The sequence below is a fragment of the Rosa rugosa genome, chromosome 7 (genome assembly GCF_958449725.1).
Source record: "Rosa rugosa chromosome 7, drRosRugo1.1, whole genome shotgun sequence".
NCBI lineage: Eukaryota > Viridiplantae > Streptophyta > Magnoliopsida > Rosales > Rosaceae > Rosa > Rosa rugosa.
Window position 1 is genome coordinate 31384594 of NC_084826.1, and position 26841 is coordinate 31411434.

The 26841-nt window shown below is 36.9% G+C and overlaps 1 protein-coding gene and 1 long non-coding RNA gene across 19 annotated transcripts; both read left to right on the plus strand.

The window, feature by feature from the left end:
• Positions 1-9057: 9057 nt before the first annotated feature.
• On the plus strand, positions 9058-17054 carry LOC133721712 (uncharacterized). 18 transcript variants are annotated; one of them, XR_009852322.1, is made up of 15 exons: positions 9058-9323; positions 9829-9893; positions 10724-10870; positions 12771-13030; positions 13275-13330; positions 13617-13802; positions 13903-14042; positions 14131-14218; positions 14375-14448; positions 14618-14693; positions 14773-14815; positions 14923-15225; positions 15491-15611; positions 15717-16415; positions 16501-17054. It is a non-coding gene; the product is annotated as an uncharacterized LOC133721712 (long non-coding RNA). The 18 variants fall into 18 exon arrangements; XR_009852318.1 differs by having other exon boundaries at positions 9059-9323; positions 14923-15059; positions 15150-15225; positions 15491-16415; positions 16501-17052; XR_009852319.1 differs by having other exon boundaries at positions 9059-9323; positions 14923-15059; positions 15177-15225; positions 15491-16415; positions 16501-17052.
• Positions 17055-24638: 7584 nt separating this feature from the next.
• On the plus strand, positions 24639-26371 carry LOC133720817 (WD repeat-containing protein VIP3-like). Its single transcript, XM_062147291.1, has 2 exons — positions 24639-25045; positions 25564-26371. The coding sequence occupies exons 1-2, from the start codon at positions 24707-24709 to the stop codon at positions 26176-26178; spliced, it is 954 nt and encodes a 317-aa protein (XP_062003275.1). The 5' UTR covers positions 24639-24706; the 3' UTR covers positions 26179-26371.
• The last annotated feature ends 470 nt before the right edge of the window (positions 26372-26841 follow it).

The following is a 26841-nucleotide window of genomic DNA, read 5'->3' on the forward strand; positions in this document are numbered from 1 at the left end:
TTTCAAACTCCTTTGACAGATACTTTTGCAATTCATTTATCTCTTTCGGATCATCCCCCGTAACAATCATGTCATCAACATACACAATAAGAGCTATAATCTTACAATTCTTGTGCTTGAAGAACAAGGTATGGTCATAATTGCTCTGTTTGTATCCAAAGGCTCTTATGGACTTTGAAAATCTTCCAAACCAAGCTCTTGGAGACTGCTTCAGGCCATACAAAGACTTCTTCAATTTACACACCTTGCCAACGTCACTTGGGTAATTCTTAACACCTGGGGGCACATCCATGTACACTTCTTCCTCCAAATTCCCATTAAGAAACCCATTCTTCACATCAAACTGGTGCAAGGACCAATCTTTGTTTGCTGCAAGTGAGATTAGAATCCGGACAGTATTAATCTTTGCCACAGGTGCAAAAGTCTCCACATAATCAATCCCATAGCGTTGTGTATATCCCTTGGCAACCAACCTCGCTTTGTATCTATTAAAAGTTCCATCTGCATTAAGCTTCACAGTAAATACCCAACGACATCCTACAGTCTTCTTTCCAACTGGCATAGGTACTAGCTCCCATGTTGCATTCTTTTGAAGAGCTTCCAATTCTTCATTCACGCCTTTGTCCATTTTGGATCCATCAATGCATCCTGCACGTTACTAGGAATAGATACAGTAGATAATTGATCAACAACAAGTGCATGTGATCCAGAAATCCTATGGTTAGACATAAAATTAGCTATAGGGTATTTAGCTTTGGCTTTGATATCTGGTTCATATTGTTTCTTAGGAATTCCCGTGGCAACCCTTTGTGATTTCCTAGGTTAAGCTAAGTTAAGGACCTCCTTAGCATAGAAGGCCTGTATATAGATATATCTATGGCAAGGTGAGCCTACGACTTTGGTTTATTAGGTCAAGTAATTGTACAAATTTTCAGGGGGTCTAATAGTACCTGAACTATCCCTCTGTTAGCCCTTATAGTACTTCCGTCCATTATTCCGTTAAAAAACCTATGTGGCAGTCATGTAACACTCATGTGAGTAAAATAGTAAGGGTAAAATAATCTTTTCATTCATATTTAGAATTACAGAATTTACTATATTGAATATTTATAATTAAAAATATTTTGACACATAAAAAAATAAAAACAATACTCAATTTATTCTTCACTGTTCTCAAGATACTTGGGGTAATTAAGTAATTTTGTTTGTGTTTATTTTTTTTAATGAAAATTTAATATATATCAATTTCAGTCAACTAATGAGATAATTTTTTCTCGAACAATTAATAGGATTAATCAATGGAGATGGGGTAAACTGAAATTAATCCTGCTTTAATTTATCATTGTAATATTTTACTAAATGCACAACCTAAAGTATCTAAAATATCCTTAATCTCAAAGACCATTAAAATATCTCATTATTTGACTATATTAAGGCTATATTTAATATGATTAGTTTACATTAGTATATTGACGTTTTGTAAATGACCATATTGATTACTTGTGTTGGTTATTAAAAAATTCATAAAAATTTATTGTTTCCTTCAAATATATGTGAAAATTAGTTATATCAGTAGTTTCTCCACAGTAGCAGAACTATGAAGTTGTCATTGGAGGGGCCAAAAAAATTAACAATTACAAAGTTTTCTTACGATGTTTTGTATTAGACAACAAAATTAACAACAAAAAGCGAATTAACTAAAAAATGGGAGTAAATTAAGCCATATGTTTTAAAAATATTTAATGCTATTGATTCTAAAATTCTAAATTATATGGTTTCTCACCCCATTAATTACAATTTATTTAAGAAAAAATAAATTAGATGGTTTGTAATTTTATTTTTGTATTAAATGGGAAGGCCACGTATAGAAAATTTGTTGTGTTTTTTTTTTTTGAGGGAAAGGAGGTCATACTTTTATTGATAATAACGAAAGCTTACATGATACAAGCATCAGCTGCAAGTGCAGCTTGTAGGAAAGAAGGAGATGAAAAATAAAAAGTTTCTACAGAGAGAGAGAGCTGGAATAAGCTGCCATAAGATGAGCCACCTTGTTGGCACTCCTTTTGGTATGAACCACCTGCAAATTGGCATGATGCTCCAAGATGACTTCTATGTCATCGTAAATTCGTCCCAGGATTGAAGTATTATAGCCATCCCTGACAGCCAATTGCCTTTCAACTACCTAAGAATCAGTCTCCAAAAGGACTGGAAAGAAATCATTCTCCACAATAAAATGAACCGCAGTTTTGCAAGCCACAACCTCCGCATGCTCCGGAGATAGCAAACCCGATAATGACTTACCCCCTCCAGCAAGCATAGAGCCTTGAAAGTCTCTAACAACAAATCCACAACTACCCCTCCTTGTTGTATGATTATATGAGCCATCCACATTAACCTTAAACCACCCCACAGGAGGAGCCTTCCACCTAACCAATCTCCCAGTCCTCACTCCGTGAGCTTTAGATTGGACATTGTGAAAGCGAAAAGCTTGCAGCCTGGATAATGCCATAATCATAACATCATTAACTAGCTTACTTTTGTGTTCCCAGACTCTACAATTACATTCCTTCCACACTTTCCACAATAAAAACATCAACTCACCAAAATTTTTCAATGACAGTTCGCTAGCACAAAAGCTAAGCCACTCCAAGGCATTATAGAGCACAACATAAGGATTATAACATACCTGGAACGCAACACCATTTGTCTACAGCAATTGTTTAGTGAAGGGACAATCACAGCATAAATGAATGGTAGATTCAACAGCATTAGAACAAAGTGGACAAACCAAAGTCTCCAAGACAACCCTCTTGGACACCAATCTCTCCATTGATGGAAGTATGTCATGACGTATTTTCCAAATGTGAACTTTAGCTGAATTAGGAATTAACACACTCCACAACTTCTTCCAAAAACTCACACCAACCGGCAGCTCAAAAGGGTTTCTAGCAGAAGAAGTAGAGAAAAGAGAACTGATAAGCGGTTTTGACAGTGAATTTTCCATTTTTTTCAAGGCTCCATACGGCTCTGTCATTGACCCCTCTTGAAGATAATGGAATAGATAGTATCGCCTCTGCTTCCTCTACAGGAAAGCTGTCACGAATCAAAGCAGAATTCCAAACACCTGTTTGACTTATCAAGTCACTCACCAAGCTAATAGTAGAAAACGCTGCATTATCCTTATTAGGTCTATAGTTTGGTACGCCAGGCAACCAAGAATCAGTCCACACATTAACAGCTGTGCCATTACCAATCTGCCAAAAAGTACCCTTCCGTAGTAAATCCCTTGTAGAGAAGATGCTTCTCCAAGAGAAAGAGGGAGAAGGATGAGGCTCCACATTCCAAAAAGAATCGTCTGGAAAATATTTTGCCTTGTAAATCCAGGCAATCAAAGAATGAGGGTTATTAATCACACGCCATGCTTGCTTTGCAGGCATAGCCGAATTGAAATCAGATAAACTTTGAAAGCCTAGCCCCCCTCCTCCTTAGGGTTGCACAAAGCTTTCCAGGTTTTCCAATGAATTTTTCTTTTATCTTCCATACTACCCCACCAAAAGCGTGCACACATCTGCTCCAAATCTTCACAAAAATTCTTTGTCAATCGGAAAACACTCATTGCATAAGTAGGTAAGGCTTGAGCCACCACTCTTATTAAGATATCCTTACCTGCTCCACTTAACAATTTCCCTTGCCAGTTAGCAACCTTCTTAGCCAAATTCTCCTTAATGTATTGGAAAGTAGCCGTTTTCTTCCTCCCAACATAAGTAGGCAGTCCTAGATATTTCTCATGTGAATCCACAACTTCCACCCCCAGTAACCTAGAAACTTCCTCCTGCAATGAGCAAGGGCGTAGCTAGCCTAGGGCGAGAAGGGTCAATTGACCCTTCTTAATTTTTAGAAAATCCTTAATTAGTGTTAATGATCTATGAATCTTAATGGAATGAAATAAAATTGACCCTTCTCAATTTTTGAAAAATCCTTAATTAGTCTCAATTTTTAAAATTCAATACAAATTTATCTTAATTAGTTTTAATTATCCTTGAACTTTAATGGAATGAAATAATATTTTACACTATTAATACACTGCATATATCTAATTAATACGAATCTTTTCAAGGTTTTCTTACCCTATTGATCGATATATGCTCATATGCGCATATTTACGATTCTTTATTAATATGCTAAATTGAAGTAACACATAAGTTTTTCTATATTTATCATTCATCTTAAATCCCAAAATTTATTCAACATGATTTAAGGATCTTTCAATTTCAGCATTAGTACAAGAAATATTACACCTAAATTTTCTTCATTATACTAATATATATATTTTTTTAGGGGTGGGCGCGGTGCGGTTCGGTTCGGTTTAAGGCTCAAACCGCTTTTTTCGGTTGGCCTATATATCAAACCGCAACCGCATTACAAAAGGGATGAACCGATTATTTCGGTTACACCATTTTTCAGTGCGGTGCGGATCGGTTTCGGTTTGGACCAATTTATTAATTTCAACTAGAAAGAGAGGGCCAAAATCATGCTTATTTTTACCTAACAGTTTCAATAAGACATAAATAAATTTTGAATGCATTTAGAGTTCACACAAATTGGCAAATGTCACCCAAATATCAAGCAACTTGTAGAAATACCATATTTGAACACTTAACAAACCCATATATATATATATATATATATCAATGATCAAGCAAACATAGCAACTTATTACAAACTAAAAACCTAAACAAAAATTGATTTCTTATATATTAAAAACCAACATTTCCATCAATAGAGAAATAATAAATAAATAAAATGTAATTAAAACAAATTCGGTGTGGGTCGGTTTAAACCGGACGATTTATGACCCGAAACCGCAACCGAACCGCTTTTATGCGGTTCGGTGCGGTGTGACCATGAAACGACACCGTTTTAATTCGGTACGGTTACCGAACCGCTTTTTCGGTGCAGTTCGGGTCGGTAACCGCATTTTCGGTACAAAGTGTCCACCCCTATATTTTTTTGGGCAAAAGATTGTGTTATTTTTAGAGGACGACTATAAATGAATATAATTTGTTAGTTAATAAAGTTCAACCCTCCTAAGAGAAATTTTTAGCTACGCCACTGGCAATGAGACAGGTACATTCTTGCTAAACACAACAGAACTTTTATCAAAGTTGACCAACTGACCCGAAGCTCTCCCATATGTCTCAATAACATCTTGTATCTCATAGCAATCTTCCAAAGAAGCGTGAGCATAAAGCATACTATCATCCGCAAACAGTAAGTGATTAACTGAAGGAGCCTCATTGCAAACTTCAATACCAGGAAGGAGACCAGAAGCTTGCTTCTATCAAAGTAAAGCCGAAAAACCTTCAGCCCCGATGAGAAATAAATATGGAGATAATGGATCCCCATGTCTCAAACCTCTACTCGGAATCACAAGACCGCGAGGCTTGCCACGCACCAAAAAGGAAAATCTCACAGAGCAAACACACTGCATCACCATCTCAATCCAAGAATGAGTAAACCCGAACCTCTCCATTACTCTCCTAAGGAATAACCACTCCATTATGTCATAAGCCTTGCTAAGATCCAGCTTCAACGCCATATAGCCATCACTGCCCTCTCGCTTGTTGTGTACAAAATGAGCTAACTCATTTGCCACAAGGATGCTATCTGTGATCAACCTACCAGGGACGAATGAACTCTGGAAAGGCGATATCAAATCCGGTAAAATCATCTTCAAACGATTAGCAATGACTTTGGAACATATTTTGTAAATAACATTGCACAAAGCTATAGGTCTCAAATCGGACATGTGCTCCGGATTACTAACTTTTGGAAAAAGACATATATGAGTGAAATTGATCTGCCGGAGAAGCTGACCTGATTGCAAAAAGCTTTGAACAGCCTCAACGACATCAGTTCCAATAGTATCCCAATAATGTTGAAAAAATAAGGGAGGCATCTCATCCAGTCCCGGTGATTTAGTAGGGTACATTTGAAAAAGTGCACACTTTACCTCATCCGGCGAATATGGAGCACAAAGCTGCACATTCATTGCTTGAGAAACACAGGGCTGAATGGCACCCAACGTAGTTTCCATAGCCTCATAATCGATCTCTGAAGCAGTAAACATCTTGGTAAAGTAGGAAGACACCACCTGTTACAAGCCTTCATCATCTTCACACAAGTTCCCTGCTTCATCATACAACCCCTTTAACATATTCTTTCTCTTCCTGTTTGCAGCCTTGCGGTGAAAATAACCAGTATTCCTGTCACCCTCTTTCAACCACGTTACCTTAGAACGCTGTTGCCAGAAGGATTCCTCCTGTGATAGCAACATCTGCAGCCGCTCCATCAACTGTTTCTTTTCAACTTGAACTACCTCAGACTGCGTGACATCCAAGAGCTCCTCTAGTCTTACTCTAACCCTCAACAATTGTTGTTGCCTTTCCTTGAAAGTCGTTTCTGCCACTTATCAAGCGCTATTATGGTATATGCTATTTTCTTTGTTGCTTGGAATAGAGGTGATCCGACCACATCAGTCTGCCAGGCAGTTTCGACAACCCCGTCACACTCCTCATGCAATAGCCAATACGCCTCAAACTTGAACCGGTGATGGCGTGGTCTGTTGACTAAAGGCACAGTGCTTGCATGAAGTAAGATTGGTACGTGGTCTGAGTCGCTTGGAGTAAGATGCTGCAAACGAGCAAAACCATACAGATCATACCATGACGTCATGCAGACGGCTCGGTCCAACCTCAGTTGCGTTTCAGAACTCCACCATGTTGTTTGTGGTCCATGAAACCCTAAGTCCAACAACTCACAGTAACCTAGGGCTTCCCTGAAGCCTCTCATTTGGCTTTCTGCCCTAATAGGACCATCAATTTTTTTAGAGCTGTTAAGGATTTCATTGAAATCCCCAATCACAATCCAGGGCAACGCATCCAGATCCCTCAACTCACGAAGTAGCTGCCATGATCTATGACGCTCCGACGTTCTGGCATAACCATAGAACCCCGTAAGACGCCATCTGGGGTTACCAACCCCGCCATCAATTTCAATGTCGATATGGTGCTGAGAGGAAGTACCAACCTGCACCTTCACCTCCTCACTCCAAAACATCCCCAAACCACCGGATTGCCCGTCGCTCAAAACCTCTTGGCAATGAGCGAAGCCTAGCACACGATGGAGAGCAGAGAAATCAGCCATCTGACTGATTTTTGTTTCACATAGGAAGACGATTTGAGGCCTGTTTTGAGCAATCAGATCCTTCAAAGCCCTAGCAGTATTGTCGTTGCAAATTCCTCTGCAATTCCAACTGAGAATTTCCATATCCATGGTGGATTGGTACTTGCTTCCTAGAAATCTAGAAAGAAACCCTAGCAGAGCACGCTAGGTCAATTAGGTTTTTTTAAATTTTTTTTGGATGTGTTTCTCTAACTGTAAAGAATAGTATAAGGAAATATGACTTTTTTTTTTAACATTCTAATACATAAATGTCTGTTTTGGTCACTCAACCTACCAATAAAATCTGATTTAAAATATAAATTATCCATATTATGGATGTGTATGAAGTAGTTAGAGGTGTATATTTAAAATTTAGGGGCTGTGACCACTTACCCAATTTCAGTTTAAAAATTGCCCACTTACTCCACTAAGAGTTATTTAACCCCATTTACCCAATCTAACATCTATTGACATTTTAGCCCCTATTAATTAAATTAAAACTCATCCCTCTCCTATCAGTCTCTCTCTCTCTCTCCCCTCGATCTCCACCTCCAGTCTCTCTCTCTCTCTCTCTCTTCCTTCCCGGCTGAGACGACTCAGCGACCACCGTCAGCCTCGAAAATCGGCGTCCTCGAGTCCGGTTTGATTGAAGAATAGAACCAAGCGGCTATGGAGATCAAGCTCCTACGACGGTGGGGGGCCGGGGGCTGGGCAGCGAGGTGGGGGGTGGGCTGCTACGTCGTCGCCGATCTGGGTGCTGCGACGGTGGGGGGCTGACGAATCCGATCTGGGTGCGGCAACGGTGCAGAGGAGTCGTGGTTGCTCTGGCCCTGCTGTTGGGTGTGGAGACCAATTTCTCTTGGCTGGGTGCGGTGAGGCCGGCGGCCAAAACAATTTTTTTTTTTTGGATGGCGGTAGAAAAGAAGAAATTTTTTCCTTCTTACGGTTTTTTTTTTTTTTTTTTGACGGAAACTAGTAAACTAGAGTTTTTTTTCTTGGCTATTGGCTGATAACGTATAAAAGTAAGAGTATTGGAAGGCAATAATATGAGTATTGGGGGGCAATAATATGATTACTGGGGGGCAATAATATGATCAATTGTGTCTGTAGTGTATTCATTTTGGTTTTGGGAGTTTATACAATTCGTTGGATGGAAATAATATGATTATTGAGAGGCAATTATATGAGTATTGGGGGGGGGGGGGTAATAATATGATTACTGGGGGGCAATAATATGATCAATTGTGCCTGTAGTGTATTCATTTTGGTTTTGGGAGTTTATACAATTCACTGGACGGAAATAATATGATTATTGGAGGCAACAATATTATTTTGGGAGACAATAATATGAGTATTGGGGGGCAATAATAACATTACTGGGGGGCAATAATATGGTTACTAGGTATTATTAGGAGCCAATAAATTCAGACACCGGAATCCCGACACCAGTCCGGTAGCCGGATTCCAGATTCCGGTCACCGGCCGCCGGATTCCGGTCACCGGAGTCGGCGGCCGGCCACTGGTCACCGAAGTCCGGCAAGGTGGAGGATGATTTCTCCCTCTAAGTGAGAAAGAAGGAGAGGGCAAAAAAGTCCCAAAAATAAATAAAAAGAATAAAAAAAGAATTAATTGGGTAAAGGGGAAATAATCCCTTAGAGTGTTTTGGGTAAATGGGGTTAAAAAACTGTTAGTGGAGCAAGTGGGCAAATTTTAAGCTAAAATTGGGTAAATGAGCATTTCCCCTAAAATTTATGGGGTGAAAAAGTTCCAACCTCACAAACAAAAATGCCCTTATGAATAGTGTAGTGACGACTTTACCGCTGCATGTGCAGAGTTTTACTCGATTGCCCTGATTGTTGTGTTGTCTCCGTCGCGCCATCTGCTCAGTTCTTTGGTTGCCACCGCATCCATTTTGGTAGTTGAGAGAGAGAGAGAGAGCGTACAGTTCCGTTCTGATGATCAAAAGTAACTGTTTAAAAATCGATCGTCAGAGATAAAAGCAGCCAAGAGACTTGATTTGCGTGGTTTATCCATCCTCTTCAGCTCTAAAGGATTTTGGTCAAGTAGCGAGGAGACTTGATTTTGGAGTTAACATTCAGGTCTTGCTCTCTCCGACCTCATTGTTTTGAAACTTGTGTGTGTTTGTTTTATTTTGCTCAGGTCAACTATATATAGTGTAGTCATGGAAATTTAACAATTGAAACATAAACAAACAATTTCATTTCTGTACTACTGTAGTTGCTTCATTAGAGAGCATTGGATTCTCTAATCAGGAAAGATATGTAGAACAGGTAAAGCAAATGTACATCTGTATGAACAATAACAAAGATATTGTTCAAAATCTATATGCATTTATTTCCTCACACAGCAATAGTAATCTACACTTTGGTGAAGTGCTTAGACTTAAATTGTAGGGACAATTTTCTATGTGAGGAAATAAATTTTGATCAGCTACCATCTCTAGCTGGCAGAGAAATTTAAATGTATAGACCTATCATGCTAAAGTCCTGTTGTTTTGAAAAATACCATCGCAAATCCTGACCCTTTGTCATTCTGGATTCCATGCATTTGTCAGCCTTTCTTTACTTTACTTATTCCATGCAGGTCAAGCTTTCAAGGAAGTTGCCTCCAGAAACAAGATCTGAAACAGTGTCCTGCATATATGTGTGGTATGTATGTCATGATCATATGATGTTTACTTGCATTATATTACTGATTTATTTGGACAAAACCAGAAGTGAACACAAAATTCTTAACAAATTTAAAAGTGTGAACAAGGGTTGTTTGCTCTTTTCTGAATGAGCCTGAGCATCCTAATATTTAATCATTGTAATCTTGTGATTCTGAAGTAGCTTATTTAAAAATGTAGTCTTATTCTTTTTTTTTGAATTATGGCTTCTGTGCATAAGGTGTTCTTTTAACAAGTTTTCAGCTTTTGCATATTTCAAATTTGACATCCTAAATCTGTGTGTAGAGTTTTTTTTTTTTTTTTTAGTTTTGATTAGTCGATTCCTAGGTTACAAGTTTTGTGTGGTTCTGGATATAAGAGGTTTAAAGTATAAGTAGAAAAGATCAGCAGCTAAATGTGATTTGATGTCACAATGGTTTACGCTTTATTATGGTTGAATCGATGCCCCAAAAAAAAAAAAGGAGAATGCCTGCTGATTAGTTCTTTCTCTTCATGTGGCTTTGTATTTGAATCTGTCGACTTTTCTTTCTTTCTTTGTATTTCTGTGAATGTGAATAAGCTTACAAATGAAGAAAAAGTGAACAGCACTTGATGTGAATTTGGAAGAAATAAACATGAGAATTTGCTAGAGGTGGTGCATGTTCTAAATTATATGATTGTCATTGTAACAATGCCTTAGTTTAATTGCAGCTGGACTACATGGTATTCTGGTGATTTCACTTTTAGCTTAAAATATATTTGTTCAGTGAATAAAACAGTGAACTTCAAACTCTGAAATATCTGCTCTTTTATAATTGGTTTATGATGCAGCTTCGGGTGAGTTTTTTGTGGTACACCAGCTGACAGCATTGTAACTACTGGGTTTTCAAAAGCACTAGAGTGAATGAGATTTTGCATTGGGTTGGGGTAATCACTCAGAGGATCATATTATTGCTAACTAGACTGAGTTGAGAGCAGGTATAGTTCTGGGACCGCAACTTCTATATGCTTTGACTTCATTTAACTTAGCTTCTATGAATATTAAGTAGTCTATTGAATGTGAGCACTAGTTGAATATGTGGTTGAGCACAGCTTTACCCTAAACTCGGCCAAAGGTGTTCATGTTAACAACTGCAGCTTCTAGCATTTCAGCCCTCACATTGTCAAATTAGATGTTAATCCCATCAGGAAAGTACCCTTGATGAGTATTAAAGTTGGGATTTACCTTCGGAGAGCTGACTTTAAATCAAGCTCTTCTTTGTCCTTGAATGCATTGCTACCTGTAACGGGTTTAAATTCAGTTGAGGTAGTCCACTTCTTACTGCACATCTACCAACGTAGGAACCGGAAACCTTAGCATATTATCCGACCAAATTCCCAACTGATCAGAAGTTGCAGGGATAAATACTTCCCCCCCCCCCCCCCCCCCCTAGTCTGCATACTTTGAAAAAAATTACTATATGCTGTAAGTCCAGTGAAACCTGCAAAAGCAAATAAGCACAATAATGCATTGTTGAGAAAACAAGTATTCCTTCTAAATTGCCATGGTTAAAATTGGCACTTACGTGGATGTTGTTTTGGCTCTTTATGCTGTTTGATTTTTTGTTCTTCTCTAACCTCGCCTGTCTATACTACAAAGTTCAGAGAGATTTTCTTCTCTTTTTTTTTTAATTTTTTTAATGCAGGTTAAAATCTTCTTATGCTCAATTGAAAATATTAAAATTAATGGTATCCAAAACACTAATTTCCACTCTGTTATACCAATAGAAGAATAGAAACATGGTACATATACGAATTATTCTTCTTCTTTTTTTTCCCTTCTTCTGTATGATCTTGCTGTCCATCTTTTATAATTGAGAAGGGAGGATTCAACACCACAGATCTTAAGGGTTACTGCTTATCTCTAACAACAGTTCAGTCATTTGTAAATATTATGAAATATCGAGAGAATCAAAGTTCAAAATATGAATTCAACTAACATTAAACGGCAAAAGAACGCAGGCAATTCCATAGTATGTATAGATACCTAGGTAATTGATAGGCTGCTTTTTAGGCAGTTACCTGACCATCTCATTTTTAAGAACTTCGAGCTTTTTATGCTGACTCATTGCTTGGAGAATGATATGTTTTTTGCTGCTGTTGCTTTGTTCAAATGTCAGCAAGTTCCTATGCTTAAAGATGCTTTCAAAAATATACCTCATGGAAAAATAATACCATTTCTCCCTTTGAGTCTGAATAAATATGTTGTGAATCTCATTGTTGTTTTCTTTGGCTTTTTCAGATCTTACCTTAAAAAGAAAAAGGCTTCTGTTTTTTGCTGCTGTTGCTTTGTTCTGAGTTTTTAATTCTCTCAGATTGAAAATATTCTTATTTTCAATCAGATATGTTAGATTGTTATTTACCTTTTACATCTCTTTCTGTGCTATTGGGTATGTTTAGCTTCCTAAGACCCTTTACAATTCTCACCTAATGATTAAAAACCCCTGTAAAAAAATAATAAAGAATTAATGTCAGTACCAGAAATTTTTTCCTAAAATTAAGTTCGTTCATTAATATATATATATATATATATATTGAACCTTTTCACACACGACTAATATACATCTTCTTTTACCTTTGTTGCAATATGGATTTTAATTTTTGTACAAAATGGTGAAAGGTTAGAAATCTGATAATCCCTTACTTCTCTATTCAACTGTATGTTGTATCGATGGGGCAGTTATTGGAATCTCTTAGATTGTTGTTGTTCTGGAATTGAAGGCTTTATAATAGAATCTAACATGGAAATGCCATGAAAGAATTGGAAGTTGCATGTTGTAATAGTACCATGTTTGAAGAAAAGGCTCAGAAAATATCAGAAGCTGCTATTTCCCTGCAGGATGAAGCAGTAACTGATGATGGATGAAAGTAATGGTTAAGTAGTCAGAGATAAGGTGGTAGTAGTGATAAAGTATACGTATGTCAAATTGAAAATGAACTTGATGAAGAAGAGTATTTTGAATTAACAAAGAATATACTGAGGCCAAGAACTTGGTTAGTTCGTATCGGGAGGAAGCTGTCAAGGAAGTGGCTGAGAAGATAGAGAGGAACTTGATTCTTCTTGGTGCTATTGCAGTTGAAGACAAACTTCAAAATGGGGTATGTCTTAAGACAGTCAGCAAAACTATCACTGAGAATTACAATTGCATGTTATTACTGCACATATTCTATTCCAATGTTCATTTGTTGCCAAGTGAAAGGACATTGGTAGAGATTTCATATAATAAGACTGAATATCATTGCCATGCACACTCTCCTGATTATCCCCTCAAAGGGAATGTAATCTTCCTAAGGTGTTTTTATATTACTGAATTACTTATTTTGTCATTTTAATGTTGTATAGGGACTCGGAACATGCAAAGCTCAAAGCTGGGGTGGAGGTTTTACAGAGATATTGAGGTACGCACCTGGGATATGATATGTTCAAGGGGATTTATTTTATGATATTGTGGAGTTCATCACACATACTTGACTTGACATGAGCTACTATTCTTTCTGTTTGTTAAATTGCGTTTATTCGTTTGTAATGTTTTATTTAGGTGGCAGCAGTTCTTTAGCTTTCATGACAAAGTTGATCTCTTTTTCTTTTGTGTACAAGATTGCTGTCATATTGTACTTGGTCTAACTATTCTTTCTGTTGGCCACTTTTGTTATGGTTTTCATTTTTTGGTTTTTGATTCTGCAGCTCTGATCTTTTGAGCTTCAATTCATTGTTATTTAGATCTTGAAGCCAATTACATAGATACAGAATGCTATAAACAACAGCTGAAAATTGATGGATCTGCTGTTGAGTTGTCTCGTTGGAGAAGGGCATTATGCGCTCCTTAGACGAGCAGAGCTAAAAACATTGGTGGATCTGCATGCGAATGAGGTTTGGTTCTTACAAAATGCGATTACTTTGCATATCTTCTGTGGTAGTTGAAATTGATCAATTGTTAGTTTTTATATAACATTCTGTTATTCATCCTTAGGCAGGGAAAGGTGGAGAGTTGCCACATCATGTAACTACGACTATTGGTGGTGCTTTGGATTTGACGCGGAAAACTGCTGAAGATGTTTTGACTCCAATGTCAGAAAATTTTGCCCTTGACATAAACTCCAAACTTCACCTGTAGATATTTATCACTCCAATCCGTACATGGTATTTACTTATGTTCAACTGTAGCTCATTGATGTATAATTTTTATATCTGTCCTTAGGAATACACTGGGTTCAATAATGAGCAGAGGTCACAGTCGTATACCAATATATTCAGGAAATCTAAATAATATCATTGGCCACATTTTGGTAAGCACTTCAGAAACTTTAGTTGTTCATTAATTTTGGCCAAGTCCTTCTTTGTTCTTCCTTTCCTTATAAAGATGCAGGCTTCATTTTTTACTATATTCTTTCCAAGCAACCCTTTTGGCCTCATGTAACCATCACCTGTTGTTTTGGAATTAGGCAAAAAATTTGATCTTCTGTCACCCAGAAGATGAAACTCCAGTTAAGTACACGACAATCAGAAGAATTCCAAGGTATGTAAAACCCCAGTCAATACACCAGAAAGTTTTGTTTAGTGTAGCTAGATTGAATCATATGTATATATTATACATAACTAATATATATTATATAAGGTTTTGTTTTGTCAGTTTAAGAGCAAAATTAATTGGATTATGATTTTTTGTTTGATCACATTATTGTCAGTGCGTGATCTGCTCACTGAAGGACTTACGGTGGAGGTGATACTTTATGGTGGTTCCATTCAGCGTTTCAGAAGAAGGTAAGAAAAGACATTTAATTTCTCTATACATAAATATGATTTTGAATATATGGTGGATTGAATTTGTTTTCTATGACAGGATAAGGCGTTGCAGGAGCAAAATAATTTGCTGACAAAAAAAGGTATACGTCAACAGGTAATATGAAAATTAAAAATTGATTTTCTTTAATTCCATTCTAATATTCTAGGTTAGCTACTTGAGCCATGTGTATGCATCTATGAAGTATAGGTGAAGGAGAAGGAGAAAACAGTAGCCAGCAGTGCCCCACAGGCACAGGCACAATGGGAGTAGCTGTAGAGGCACAGCTTGGACTCCTCCTCTAGCAGGACCCTTCTACCTTAGGCATTGCACTCCTTGAATTTCGGGTACGTGCTACTATGTTTGGTTTTGCCTGGATCAGTTTTTTTGTCCAGTATATAGTTGTGAACTCATCCATTTTTTATCTTTTAATACAGTTTATGATAATTTTATCTGATTCACAGTTGGATACTGATCTAATTCAGTTACATCTTAAAGGTCAACTTAAAGTGGGTAAGTTTAAGCTTGCTGGTTTGTGCTGGTTTTGGGTGAAATAGAATAAAAGTCTTGCTTCTCTTTCTCTAATTATTAATCATGATGAACTTAGTAGCTTCAAATTTTTTGTTTTGTTGTCTGCTTTGCTAAGGTAGAAGGCTGTCGTTTTTGTCAATGCTTTTGTTAGTTCTTTCACTACAGATTTGTTTTATTGCTTTAACAAATCAAAGAATTGAAAGTGGTTCTGTACCGGGATTATTATGACACTGGGGATGATGTGAAGGGGATGCATGGCACAACGTTGATAGGCCGTTTCCGTGATGCTTGGGAAGAATGGTCAACCGCTTTGATATGAGTGATGGGGTTTCTAGAAACAAGCTACTCACGAATAAACCACCTTGATGGTAATTTCTTTGGTAATTCAGTAATAATTTAGATACATTATATGTCAAAAGTTTAGGAGAACAAACTGAGTTGTTCTCTAACTTGAAGCTTATTGTTTGTAAAAGGATGAAAGCACTAGGCTAAGGCTAAGAATTTGTGGGGATTGAGGAAGAGGAAGAGGTTGAACAATCAGCAGTATGACGATTGCAAGAAAAAAAAGGAGAAGAGCTAGAGCCAGAGGAGGATCTCTGCTCTGATACCATAAAAGGATTTATAGAATTTGCTGTGTATTCTTCTCATTGTGAGGAAAGCATTATATACACAAAGGATTACTAAATTACAGCTATCTAGATCCTCTGTCTAAGCTATCTAGATCCTTAGTCTAAGCAATTACAATGAGTTAGCTAATTAGATCTTTAATCTAGGCAATTACATAATGAAGAGGAAGCTAAGATCAAGCAATTACAAAATACAATGAATCTGGACAGAGATGGTTAATTAGGGGATTTAGCAGTTTGTTTTGATCCGATTCTAAGGCAGTTGCAATTTCGTAGGAATTGGATACGAAAACCCATTTTCAAAAGATGAAAGAAATGCATAAAATGAAATTAACTTCAAACACTATATTGTTAATCTTTACATCATTCCATGTCTGCTTGCTCGAATCAAGGGGTGTAAATTGAACTTCTATAAGGCCAGTCTACATCTTTGGACCATTGAACTACAATCCTATTGAAGAGTGGTTCTTCCACTGGTTGAAAGCTGCCTGCCCAATTCCAGTTCCATACTCGGGAATACAATTAACACAACTCGGTCATGTTAAGGTAAACTGATGTCAAAATCTTTGTATATTCTTTTCAGTAATGATTGCAGCATTATTGGAGCTTTATTTGGTCATTTATTTTGCAGGATTTAGCTACTGCATTTATTAGGTTACATGTCTCTGACTCTTCAGCTCTGACCCTTCAGCCAAAAACAAAAGACTGGGTTCAGCTAAGAAGAAGTTCTCCTGATTCAGATAAGGACATCAACTCTATTGAAATCAGACATGCTGGGTCTCCGCAGATAAGTTCCTGTAACTCAGAGACCAAAGAATCTAATGACTGACTTGATGTTGATGACATTGATGTTATATGATGACTACATAAGAACCCTATTGTGAAAGATCAATGTGGTTTAGACAATGTGGCATATTCGTTTCATTCATCCCTTATTGTGAAGATTGTGAAAGGTTTTTAGTCCGAATTAATTTTTTATTTTTTTTTTGAAAATGAGGCTGGTGCGGCTGCCCTCAAACCTTGATTAATTTAGGGGGACTATGATTGTACATGTGGTTTAATACGGGATTATTAAATACTGGCTTATTGTTTCTTATGCAAGGAGATATGTGTGTGTAGTGATTACAGCACCAAGCAATAATTTTGTTCTATTGATTTCATAGAAGTTTGTACATTTAAGTTTATCCAAGCTGGAAGCCTGTTTTGGGATGGCTTATTTTGTTACTAAGTTATTAATTGTTAATTGGGAGAGTTGAGCAGATTTTGCCAGAGCTACTAACCTGATGTTAAAAGAAATTTAGAATTTAATTTTCATGTTGCATCACCTGAGATGTTAAGCATATTGGTCTAGGTTTGTTTTTCGCAAATTTGATTTTCAAAAAAATTTGACACAATTGCTGCATTGCAGTGAGACATTAGCGCCTCATAATGTCTTGATAACCTTAACAGCTATGAAGCTAAGATGCCACCCTTCAAATTAGATTTTTCTTTCCAAATTGGTACAGAGCACGCATTATAGTCATTTTCTATGATTTTGAGAATCTGCTGCTCTCAAAATATAAGAATCTGCTGTTATCAAAATATATAATGTGATTGAAGCTGTGCACATCTCAACGCAAGCACATAGTAGTATACGGTAATGCTAAAAAGACTGATAACAGAGCATGGATTCGCCTTTTACTTGGTTGTTTTAATCTTCTAAAAACTTTTGCAATCTGTGTATAAAGAACATACCCTCTTTTTCAAAAAATGTAAATACAGAAATTTAATCACCAAGTAAGCAGATGCATAGGGAAATTAGTAGTAGAAGTGACAAAAATGGTCTCTAAAGCTTCCACAAAGTTCTTTGAAGGCTTTGCTACAAAAAGAAGCTTGTCATTTACTCGCATGTATCGCATATGCTTCAAACATTCGTATTTTTGTAGAAGCTTTCCTCTGTCGTAGAATAATTTGGGGAAACGTTTGACCTTCTTTGCTGCATTGAAGAATTGGTCCCTATTTGTTTCCTGCTTGAACACCAACCTTCTCACGAACAACCCAGATGTTGTTTTCGCCAACTGATGGCCATAGTGACTCACATCCACAATATACCTGCCAGAGATGAATATCTCACTATGAAGAAATATAAAAGCAAAATAGTGGTAAGATAAAATCTGGACAGCTATAACAAATCTTGGACTTACAAACTTAATCAAATTGAACTTGTAAACAATCAAATACAAGCAATCAACAGTATATATACAATTGTTGTTATACAATTGAAAATCAAACAAAGAGAAACAAATCATTACGATGTAAGAGAAGGTGCATATATATATATAGTTCGTCTCATGAACGGACGTTCGTTCCTAAGCTTAGGAACGGATTTCCAGTTTTTTTCCTACTTTTTGATCACACATACACATTTTAACCGTTCAGTTTTTAGGTCCTAATGTATAGATCATCTCTGCAAAATTTCAGCCAAATTGATGATCGTTAAGGCATTCAAAACTGCAATTTACAACAATGTACACGAACGGTTCCGGTTCAACAGATTCGATCACATTAAGGATACCTACGTTGGTATTCAATTTCAGAGGAAAAGTCATCAGCTTCGCATTCATAACCTCTAAATTCAACAGTTTAAAAAAATCTGAGAAGATTTTTGTACTGTTGTATTAGGGATAACTGCATCGGAGCCAAAAAAAAAAAAAAAAGTGAGAAATCACAAGGCTGGACCCACGAATGGCCAACACACTTGGATCAAGGACACCAAAACCTCTCCCAGATTGTACACAATCAACTACACCCTCGCCAAGATCAGTTAACATCTCCTTTACAACATTCGATAAGTGACCGTCCTGATTCATCTTCAATTCACTCATAACCTTAGCAAAAGTAGTCGACCCTAATTTTCAATTTCCAATTAAAAATTTAGATTAGGAATTTAAATTTGTCATCTCTCATATCTAGTAAAGCAAAATTAAAAACAAAGAAAAAAACAAACTTTCCAATCTCATTTGGCATAAAATCAACAACAGCATGCTTTCACTCTTCCCAAACATAACAACAAAACACAATAAAAAAAAAACAATTAACAAGAAGAAGTAAAAGACAAATTAATTTAATTACTTTAGATTTGTTAAACTTACCCCTTGTTCGACCGAACCGATGAACATACCAATTTCACCCTTTTTTAGTTGTAGAATATACTCATAGGCTGACTTTGCCATCTTGTACACGGACCTATCTCTTGGGTTCATGTTGGTATACTTGTCCATGTGCCTCCATACATCATAGCATTGCTTAACTTCGCCGCACATTGTGGCAATAAGATTTCCAAAGAATCGAAACTTACGAAAATCTTTCATTCGCTGTGAATTCAGACATTAATCAGATTTCAAAACCTGTCTGGTAACGTTTTTAAAAATGATTTTTCAAAAACCAATTTTGAAAATGAAAACGAGAAAACAAGATTGGATTTTTGAGATCCGAAAATGTGTCCGGTAGTTTATTCCGAAAACAATTTTCAAAAACGAGAACAGCAAAAACGCGTCCGGTACTACTGTATGAAAATACAAAAAACAATGAAAATGTATACATATATCTCCGTGTTTTCTGAACTATGAGAATGAAAAGGTGAAAACGTCTATTTGTCGTTTTCCTGTTTTACGAATAAAATAAAAAATCATTTTTAATTTTTATTTTCTGTATTTTTGAAAACAGACCAACGAACGCATTTTCAAGCCATTTTCATTTTATAAAATGAAAAAGATGACTTGAAAACTTTACCGAACGCCACCTTAAATTTTCGGACTGTGAAAACTATAAAGTAATTCGAAGAGGAAACCCTTACTTATTTTAAACTTTGGCTCATACAAGTCAATTCATGATCCCTTACCAAAATCATACCTTAGTGGCATTTTCATCACATGAAGATTTTTCAATCAATTCCCGGCAACGGCGCCAAAAATTGATACATTTAGAACGAGTGCCAATTTAAACCCTGAAAAGAAAAACAATGTATAGAATAAGCAGGGAACGTTCAAACCGGGGATTGAGGGTACAACATAAAATAAACGAAATCAAGAGATAAAGAATATACATCACACAAAATTTATTAGAAACCACATACAAATTCACACGAAAATCACAAGTAATTTACACACATAATTCGAAACAAACAAAAGTTAGAGAGAAAGACATACATTTAACACGAAATTAGAGAGCAAGGAATAAGAAAGCAACGAAATAACAAGTATATATAGGCATACAATTCGAATTAAAGAGAGAAATACAATTCTAAATGCTACTCCTACTTATATACATTTTACAAGTCATAGTCACATTAGGAATCCATATACAACAAGGATTACTACTTCTACACTAATTAGGAATCCTAAAACAAGTAGGAAACAAAATCCCTAAAAACCACCAACAAAAATCCCTAAAAAACACAAAACACATTCCTAAAAACCACCAAAACAACTCCTACAAAACACCAAGTTAATTTTCGGCAAAAGATTAATTCCTAAGCTATATTTTACGATTTCTTTATATTATTTTCAGATTATATTAACTATTATTTACGTTTACATGCTTCCTGAAAATCTAAAACCAATTTACACATGTACAAGAACAAGAAAACGCAAGAACAAGGGGAGTTTTGAAGATCAAAATATAAATTTTCAGAAAACATAAAATAAAGAAAACGTTTTTATTTACATAAGTGGGAAAAGAAGAACTTTTGAAAAACAATTCATCAAGAACAATTCAAGATCAATCCATTCATGCAATCTTTAATCTTTATTAGTCACCATGGAACAATATCAACCAAGAAACATAGATCAAAGCAACCAATGTCCCTTTTAACTTTATTTCTTTACTCAATTGAATTAGCAAAGCACCAAGACAATCTATTTCTAAAAGTAGACATCACACAATCAAAGCAACTGCGTTGAAAATCCGTTTTCAAATCATTAAGTTCAAGAAAGAATTGATAAACATGTAATCCAAGCACTCAAAGCAAGTCAATTCATTACATGCATAATCTGATTTCGACTCAAAGCAAGCCTTTACTACTTATTCAAATTAGGGTTTACAAAGCATAAAACCTAATTACTAGCTCAATTACATGCAAGTATTCCTATGTTTGCAACCAAGAGAATAGTTAACATGTGTTTCGCATAAAATCAGATTATTATTCCATATTTCGGCAACTAATCAAGATCAAGAACACATAAACACATCAAACATTGAAAAGAACATCAAAATTGCATCCAAAAATCATATTGTACACTCATAGTTTCAGTTTTACACAAAAGAAATCAAAAGCAGAATTTCTATCTAAAAGAACACTAAACCGTGAAGAAAACATATGGAAGATGGTATGAACAACCCTTAGTCACGTCCCAAAGATCCAAAGCAGCTCCAAGGTGGTGGAACAAGGTGGAATTCACTGCAAGGATGAAGGATGGCAAGGCTAGGAACTTGAAGATGTGAAAAACCTGAAAACTCAAGAGCACACAAGTGAGAACCGAATTTGTGGAGAAAGATTGTCACTTTGGAACGTCAAAGACATTAAGTATATATAGAAGGACGTCCAAGGCTCTCCCAATTTGTTCCCAACATGATTCTCTTAGTTCGTGTTGATTCGGGATTTCCTTCTAATTTTCTGATTGGTTGACACATCCCTTGACCAATAAAATAATTCCACATCATCAAAGTGGCGTCATAACCCCCAATCCGTGTCCTCTTTGCCTTTGTAAAAGTTTGACGTCAAGAACTATGTAGAAGCTTCATAAAATTCACGGCAATTTCCAATCCTTTTCCATTTCGGATTCCAACTCCATTTTTCTTCCAAAAACCAAATCCTATATGTATTCTTCTTTGTATGCACGACATGTGACCTTCATGGGACGTTCTAGACGCTTCTTGAGTCTTCCATGTCGTCTTCTAGCTTCCTAAGGACTCCTAGTGCAGGTTGAAATCCATATGCAATCCGGTTTCCTAGTTGAATACAAACTTCTTTTCTGAGATGCTTCTACACTCTTCCGGAACCTTCTTGAGTAATCCTTATCCAATGGGGACTCCTTGTCACACTAGGTTTCTTTATCTGAGTAGAATTGGGTTTCCTTGTCCAAGTAGAACTCCTAATCCAAGTCAGCTTCAGACTCCTACTCCAACTAGGATTCCTTTTCCTAATCAAACTGGGAGAACTTCCATTTCTTCATATTTCTTTATTTTCACGTCCTATGTGCTTTCCTTAGTCATTTTTGGACTTTGAGACTCTATTTTACCTGTAAAACACTAACTAAGTTAAATTGATCGAGTTAAAGGAAATAACTTAGCAAAATATAGGGTTTAAACATTATAAACGTCGCATTTTATGCTCCTATCAAATTCTCCCACACTTAGCTTTTGCTAGTCCCTTAGCAAAATCAACATAACAAAAACAAACAAAATCCTACAAAAATCAACTAAGTAAGAAAACGAAAACACAAGGAAACAAAGAACCCAGAAACGTTAAAGACTTAAGACAAAACCAAGACAGAAACGTCACAAACAAAGACACAAACAATGACCTCTACGCCCTTTAACATATTGTCTCAGAAATCTCATACTTTCAAGTCACAAAGATTAGCACTTAACCAAGAATCACATCATCTTGATATTCAAGAGCTAATTACAAAATATAATCCACATATAAGCATGTAAGACTTGGGGGGTAAACAGTGGTGATAGTTGGAGCTCAACATATTTCAAACAAGTCATGATTCAAACCTCACATGGATATATCACTTTTTCTTCTCTCATATTCAAGGCTTATGCTTAAAAGCTTATTCACTCAAGTATATGTGAAAGAATAGCAAAGATATCACATATATAAGAAACGAAAGCACATATATAATTTTTTTTCATAAAGATCTCATGAAGGATATCAATTACATGCACAAATGGACCCAAGCCATAAGTTCAACAGTTATAACTCATCTCCACAGATCAAAGGTTGTCCCATCTTAATTAAGGATCAAAAATGTCTTTATAAAGGGTTGTAATGGGGCCAAGGCTTAAGGTTTAAAGAAACGAAAGGATAGGAAAATCACAAAGTATCCTAAAAACCTAGTAGAGCACTTGTTGATGTAGAGAGACCATTCTTCAAGATCCACCAAGTATTGTAGACGTCAAGTCCTCCAAGGGCTTTATAAAAGGGCCAAATGTCATCATGTTGGGCTCATGCTTCATTCTAACCTTCTTTTGAACAAGTGTGAATTGGACAAAGACCAAGTTTTTTCAACAATGGGCCTTCACTTTAAAGCAAACTCCAAATCCACTAAGTGTAGGGGACTAAAATCCATAAACATAAAACAATAACACACACATTTTTTTATTTTGCCATAATATTCTCTCTTCTTTTTTATTTTTTTTACGATTTCACTTTTTTTTTTTTTTTTTTTTCACGGCATATACATACTATTTCTTTTATGGACAAGTCTACCCCCACACTTGAACTTCTTCATGTCTTCAAAAATTTTCCTTGACGCCAAAACTCCAAGCAAAGTCTCAAAAATATGCTCCACTAAGTCATTAGAACAAAGAGTAAGGATATAACTATACTAGGGTTAAGGAATTTTGAGGGTGATGAAAGAACACCTTGTTCAAGGGGTTAAACTAGGGGGTCCCACGACGGGCACAAATGGGAACACAGGCTTTATTTGGCTATGGTGGTAAAATTCTAAGTGCCTTTAATCCTTTCCGAAATCAAGGACATGTATTGATAAAAGTTTTGACAAGCATAAAAGTGAATTCTAGCATTCTCTAGTCCATTAAAGAGTTACGGCAAGTAATCAATCAAAATGAAAGAATAATGAGATCAACAAAATCATCGCCAAGAAAACAAGAGTATAATTCTTTTTTCAATAATCACTCAACAAAGAAAGGGCACATGGCTCAAATTCTCACTTTTATTGATTAGAAACATACATATTTGATTGATTTTTTTTATATTACAATTTGTAACTTTGTGTAATTATTTCTCGGGCTAAATATTGGTTACTACCCTATGGTTTAGGTCCAAAATCAATTCAGTCCTTGGACTTTTAATTTCATCAAAAACACCTCTGCAGTTTCAAGTTTGATCTAATAGGTACAATCTGTTAGTCTTCCAGTATTTAGCCCTTATTTCTATTTGTAGGAATGGTTGAGACAGAAGCTTTAGGAGATGTGTTTCCATATTTTCATGTGGTTGGTGCATGAAAAAAATTAGTAAAAATGAACACTGCTTATCTTAGTAAACTTATTTTGAAAGAGTGGAACAAAAAGAAGCATGCACAGTATATGTATTAAGCTCTGTTTCTTTTCCTTTAAATATGTTTTTATTTTGTGGTAGTTAACCAATTCCAATACTCTTAAGCTCTGCATATGTTTTTGTACAAAGTTTTATGTTTTTTACTGATGGATTGCGCAAGACATTTACAATATTTTATAATATTTTTATGGGGTTAGAGTTATTAGGTGATATGCAACACAAAAATTATATTGCACTTATGAGTAACATTTCAAACATGCATATCAAAAAATAAAAGACAATACGCACGCGCGAGCGGGGCCCTTCCGCACGAGCATCGCGCGTGTAGGAAGGCTAGTCAATTATTGAACTACAAAATTGGACCTTGATTCAAATTCCTCTAAATTTAACCGTAAAAATAAATTAGTCAATCATTTGGGCCGGGTCTAGAGACATAAAATCTCTGGGCTCGCCTTTATCCTCTGAGTTTTTGATGCGGTCCAAGTCCAAGATTTACCAGAGAGTTGAATAAAAACCTAAGAGAGTGGAGTGTTGAGCACCCTTGGCACCGATGAAGCTCGCAGGACTCAAATCAATCGACGACGCTCACGACGAGTCGGTATGGGCCGTCACCTGGGTTCCGGCCACCGAAGCCCGACCCGCTTTGTTGTTAACCGGGTCACTCGACGAGACCGTTCGGCTATGGCAACCGGACGAGCTGGTGAACCGGGGAAAGATGACCGGACACTGCCTCGGCGTGGCTTCCGTGGCGGCTCACCCCTCCGGCTACATCGCCGCCTCGGCTTCGCTTGATAGCTTCGTTAGGATCTTCGACGTTGACTCCAACACCACCATCGCCAGTTTCGAGGCGCCGCCCTCTGAAGTCTGGCAATTACGCTTCAATCCCCAGGTACATCATTGCCTTTTGGATTTGCCCTAATTTGGGTTTGGTTTTGGTTTATTTACTGCTTTACTGAGTGAATGTCTGAGTAAATTTGTATGTAAATTTGAATATGAACGCAAGGAAACCAAATATGTCAAGTGGAAAAATTTATCACTTTGTACTTTTGGAGTTTGAGATCGGTTTTAGTTTCTATAGCATTACAAATTGCTAGCATTTGTTTTTGAAAGCAAGTTTGGAGGTATGTGCTTTCGACTCGAAGACACTTTCAAATTACCAAGTTGGTTCTTGTGTTTTCGAGTTAATTTTAAATTTTGTTAGTGGAGCATCTTCATGGACCAATTGGTATGGTTAACCGATGAATATTAAGAAATATACTCGAAGTGCTGATGAAGTAATAGACACTGACAAATTCGAGTCAAAACACTATGACTAAAAGAATGTGCTTTACCTTTGAAGTATTACAGCATACCCCTTTGTTTGAATTCAAAAGTTTAAAGTGATGCTAATCTTTGGCTCGTGAGCAGGGTACCATGCTAGCCGCAGCTGGTGGTGGCAGTGCCTCAGTAAAGGTCTGGGACACCAGCACGTGGAACGTGGTTGCCACATTGTCGATTCCTCGCCCAGAAGGAACCAAGCCTGCTGACAAAAGCAGCAGCAAGAAGTTTGTGCTATCAGTTGCCTGGAGTCCTGATGGGAGACGCATAGCTTGTGGCTCCATGGATGGAACTGTTTCTGTTTTCGACACAGATCGCGGCAAGTTCCTGCACCACCTGGAAGGCCACTGCATGCCCGTGAGGTCTCTTGTGTTTTCCCCTGTTGAACCGCGGTTACTCTTCACTGGCTCAGACGATCAACATGTGCACATGTATGATGCTGAGGGGAAAACCCAGGTTGGGTCCATGTCAGGGCATAACGGCTGGGTCTTGAGTGTCGATGCAAGCACAGATGGGGCAGCCCTTGCAACTGGTTCAAGTGATAGAACTGTGAAGCTGTGGGATATTGGCATGAAGGCAGCTGTGCAGACAATGAGCAACCATAATGACCAAGTCTGGGGAGTGGCCTTTCGACCTGGAGGAATGCCTGGCAGACTTGCTAGTGTCTCTGATGACAAGAGCATATCACTGTATGACTACTCTTGAAGGGTTGCTTGGGGGAGAGGGGAAATAGGACTTTGGAAATTTGCGTTTGTTGCAACTCACTGATATTGGTGGTCTTTATCAGATTGTCATCATGACATTGGTTTGTTTGACACCTTTCTCTGATATGTTTGTATATGTTTGTACTACTTATATACAAACAAAAAAGTCTAGGGAGAGAGCACTCCTTGTCTTACCATCGTATTTGTGAAACTGAACCCTTTGAAAATGACCTTGCTAATTTGTATTATCAGGCTCTTAGCATGACAGGTAATGGTCATTTTTCAAGTTGAGTCGTTTGTTCCAAAATTGGATTTCATCTTGGTGTGTGATAATGTGACAAGATGATAAGACCCGTTTTGGCCAGTTTGACTGACGAACGAGGTCATTATTTTCCTGGGTAAGCAGAACCAGAGGAACAATAGTTGATGTTTGTAAATTGGGAAATTGGGGTTTATATGCATCTATGGATAATGAGAGTTTTACTGAGGAAGTAAAATTAGTAACGGATTTAGATGGAAAGTTGACAAGGATTTCTTGAGACATTCTGTCATTCTCTTTGAGAAATTGGCAAGATGGGCCAACATTTGGGATTCTTGGTAAATAAATAGCACAGATTTACCATCAGAAAGCTAGTAGAGTTGTACGTGCTCGTTTCAACACTTC

What these genes read in the sequence shown, in the direction of transcription:
- LOC133720817 (XM_062147291.1), top strand. Translation starts at nt 24,707, where the DNA reads ATGAAGCTCGCAGGACTCAAATCAATCGACGACGCTCACGACGAGTCG. An exon ending in AATTACGCTTCAATCCCCAG is followed by an intron (nt 25,046 to 25,563) that starts GTACATCATTGC and finishes GCTCGTGAGCAG; the next exon opens with GGTACCATGCTAGCCGCAGC.